The sequence below is a fragment of the Lithohypha guttulata genome (genome assembly GCF_036872675.1).
Source record: "Lithohypha guttulata strain CCFEE 5908 chromosome Unknown scaffold_6, whole genome shotgun sequence".
Taxonomy (NCBI): Eukaryota; Fungi; Ascomycota; class Eurotiomycetes; order Chaetothyriales; family Trichomeriaceae; genus Lithohypha; species Lithohypha guttulata.
In genome coordinates this window covers 1,121,266-1,125,402 of record NW_027042755.1, presented here as the reverse complement: position 1 = coordinate 1,125,402, position 4,137 = coordinate 1,121,266, and the positions used below count along the sequence as shown (strand labels likewise).

Here is a 4,137-nt window from a genome sequence, read left to right as displayed (position 1 = left end):
GATTGTCAGACGTGGCGGCATCTTTGCACATGTATGAGCTCTAATATGAACTGGCAGCTTGTAAGCATCACTTTTATTCCACAGGTCTTTCTTCGATTGGCTCCCGGACACCGTGTGGTACTCGCAGCAAAGCAACTTATCTACCTCAATACTGTCTGCTATGAGCAGACCAAGTCCTCCTCCTCTGCAATATTTGAACACGCTATATCGATAATCATCAAGGAGATAGCCATCGTGTTATGACTCTGTACTGCTTAGTCACGCGTCGACGATTGTAACGCCAGTAAAGATCCCACCAGAGGGCCAGCCTGTCGGCCCCCCAAAGCAAGAGCTCCGCTGTTATCGGTCCTCATAGCTAATTCTTAGACGCTTCGGATCCTGTGTTCACACTCAAAGCTTCGGGAGTAAGATACTCAAGAGGGACACATGCGACGGGCAGAGCATCTTGGACTTGCTGATACCTGACTTGGTACAATAACTCACTGGCGGAATGTATAGCAATGGATGATTCTGAGGTTCTCAGCACGAGAGAACTGCTGGACGGAGGCGCATCAAAGAACGTTTTCAGTAATAGCGCTTGAGACGTGCCTAGCTCAGCGAGGATATCGAGTTGGTCGCAACAACTGTATCTACACGTACCAAGCAAAATCGAGGAGCTCGTCAATGTAGATGCCCAGCCTCATTTGAGATGTTCCCGATTTTCTCGAACCACATACGAAGCTCAACGTTGGGGTTAGGCCAAGGAAAAAAGTAAACCCGCAAATGGACAGGCAGGACCCTGATTGGCGACGTCATTTCGTTCCTACACTTGGATTTTTGTTGACTGCGGGGCTGTAGACAGAAAAGAAATCTCAAGAGGACTTATCAAACAGATCTCGACTACTCTGACAATTCCAGCCTGTTCTATTTCAGTAGCTATACTGACCTACTGATCTGGTTCTTTGTTGAAGGTCTTTTGCATTACCTGAAAACACAGACACACTAAAGAGGAAAAATGGGCGTTCAAGAGGTTCAATTTAAATCCTTCGGGGATCAAAAGTATGTGAACCTTGGTCAGTTTATGTGGCAGCTATTCTAACTGATATTCTAGACCCGGGACGTCTGGTCTGAGGAAAAAGGTCACTGTCTTTCAACAGGAGCATTACTCGGAATCCTTTATAACCTCGATTCTCCTCTCTATTCCAGAAGGCGTGGAGGGCTCCAAGCTCGTCATTGGTGGTGATGGAAGATATTACAATCCTGAAGTCGTACAGAAGATCGCGAAGATATCAGCCGCATATGGAGTCAAGAATCTGATCATCGGACAAAACGGCATCCTCAGCACGCCAGCCGCCAGTCACGTAATCAGAAAGAGAGGCTACACCGGTGGCATTCTGCTCACAGCCAGCCACAATCCAGGTGGTCCAAAGGCCGACTTTGGCATGAAGTACAATCTCTCAAACGGTGCTCCGGCTCCAGAGTCAGTGACCAACAAGATCTTTGAGAAATCGAAGGGCTTGACATCTTACAAGATCTCCGATATTCCAGACGTTGACCTCAACAACATCGGTAGCAACACATATGGCGATCTCGAAGTCGAAGTCATAGATTCGACAGCAGATTATGTCGAGATGCTGAAAGATATCTTTGATTTCGATCTCATCAGATCTTTTTTCAAATCCCACTCAGACTTCAAAGTCCTATTCGATGCCCTCTCCGGTGTCACTGGTCCCTATGGCATTGCCATATTCCAGAAAGAGCTCGGTCTGCCTGAGTCTAGCACTCAAAATTGTATCCCAAGTCCAGATTTCAATGGGGGTCACCCAGATCCCAACCTTACGTATGCTCATTCTCTCGTGGAAAGAGTCGACAAGGAAAGCATTCACTTTGGTGCTGCTTCCGATGGCGATGGCGACCGAAATATGATTTATGGTCACAACGCCTTCGTTTCACCAGGTGATTCTCTGGCTATCATTTCTCACTTTGCAGAGAAATATATCCCATACTTCAAGCAGCAGGGAGTCTACGGTCTAGCCAGATCTATGCCAACGTCAAAGGCTCTCGACCTGGTCGCAAAGAAGCAGGGTCTCAATGTGTATGAGGTACCAACAGGTTGGAAGTTCTTCTGTGCCCTCATGGACAACAAGAAGATGTCGATCTGTGGAGAAGAGTCCTTCGGTACTGGCTCTAATCACATCAGAGAGAAGGATGGTCTTTGGGCGGTTGTTGCCTGGCTCAACATTATCGCAGGTGTTGGAAAAGACACAGGTAAACTACCTTCTGTCGCCGAAATCCAGAAGGACTTCTGGAACACCTATGGCCGTGTCTACTTCACTCGCTACGACTACGAGGATGTCAGCAGCGATGGAGCCAATGATATGGTCAAGTACCTGAAAGAACTAATCACCACTAAGAAGGACGAGACTATTGGCTCTTCCATCAAGGGCCGAAAGATCGTCGAAGCCGACGACTTCTCCTACACTGATCTGGACGGCTCTGTCAGCAAGAACCAAGGCATCTTCTTCACCTTCGACGACACTTCGCGAATCGTCGTCCGTCTGTCTGGTACCGGCAGTAGTGGAGCAACAGTTCGACTTTATGTTGAGAAACTGGAGGAGGACAAGAGCAAGCTAGGCATGGACGCTCAGGATTACCTCAAGGAGCCACTGTCTGTTGCCTTCGATCTATTGAAGCTTCAGAAGTTCATCGGCACCACTGAGCCGACTGTTAAGACTTGAGCGATTAAGCGTTGGCGTGTTTTTGAGGTTAGCGGCGATGTTACGTGTTGAAACAACCGTGTTAGGACGGTGGTCAGAGCGATCCTTGTGCAGCCGTGTCAGTGCTGAATCTTGTGAGCGATGCATACTATGATCCCGCCTACTTATGTGATCAGGCACAAGACCAGAAATGGTTCGAATAGTTTGGAGCGCTGTTTTCGTGACGGAAGATGCCTGGGAAGGAGTCCACAAAGGCTGTGCTTGACCTTGTCCATCATCATGGCGTGCCCCTGGCTAGCTTCTAAGAATATTCTGTTTGATAGATCAGGAGGGGGAACGACTGCCAGATGAGATTCACCACAAGTTCATCTACTGGCATGCCCATTGCAGGCATGCTTGATGTAATCTCCACCGCGCAACAAGTCTTAGTTGATAATTCAAGGACTCTGCGCTTCCTGCTACGAACTCACGACCCGTCTTCCTCCATTATAATTACAATTGTGCTCGAGTAGCGTTTGTGGTAAATGAGTATAAATTCCTTATCTTGATACACAACACTCGCTGGGTGAGATGAGGCGAGTGAGCGGAAGCAGACTTTCTGAGTTGCCAAGCACTGGTTCGTGCCCAATATTTGAGTCGTTTCGGTCGTATCATATATGGTGCTATCTCGGTCAGCCAGGGTCTTCTCGACTGAGGTCTGTCAGGACACGAAGTGACTATCGCAACTCCCCAAAGACTTTGATAACGGGTGGTAGGGAGTGTGGCATCCAGACGATGTATGTCAGCGTCGAGAATTCACGCTGCAGGCATACATGGGTTCGATTTGGATGTTAAGACATGACCCGATGTCGTCGTCGATAGCACGGTGAGGCCCACCTGTGCGCAAAACTCCGGAATGACTTCCGATACAGTCTTGCTAGGTGCTGCTGTCACGTCTGGTGTGGCCATGGGACGAGGCGATGAAACAAGCTTTTCCAAACTTCATTCCGGTTGGTCGATGGCGGGAGGTCTTGGCTTCGAGCCTCTGCCTTGGAACGTGGTTCGAACTTTTGGGAAAGTTTGTCACAGTAAGGAGTTCGTAGGAGCAAGAGTGATCATCGTGGACAATTATGATGGTTGCAACTTGGAAGTGAGAAGACTGAATACAAAAGAGCAGAGAGAACAGGGTCAAATACGTCCTGACTGATTGTGACGCCTCTGTAAAAGTTGCGCGGCTTGAATCGCGTGATATCAAATATCGAGTACATGGCTGGGTTGTTGAACATACTGAAGGAGACTCGGAACAACGCTAGATAATACCTTGAGTGACGACCTTTGACGGAAGCTCAGCACGAAATGTGACGCTCCGTGATAGTTCTGGGTTACCTGCACAAAATAGGCAGATTCGGAGGTATATCGAGTGAAGCTCAGACTTACCTGCAGACACTACCCACGACCTCAG

General features: G+C 48.3%; 1 protein-coding gene across 1 annotated transcript; it reads left to right on the top strand.

The window, feature by feature from the left end:
* Window positions 1-994: 994 nt before the first annotated feature.
* Window positions 995-2,717, top strand: PGM2 (Phosphoglucomutase-2; the record flags this gene model as incomplete). Its single annotated transcript, XM_064902155.1, has 2 exons — window positions 995-1,038; window positions 1,091-2,717. The coding sequence occupies 2 exons, from the start codon at window positions 995-997 to the stop codon at window positions 2,715-2,717; spliced, it is 1,671 nt and encodes a 556-aa protein (XP_064751834.1).
* Window positions 2,718-4,137: the final 1,420 nt, after the last annotated feature.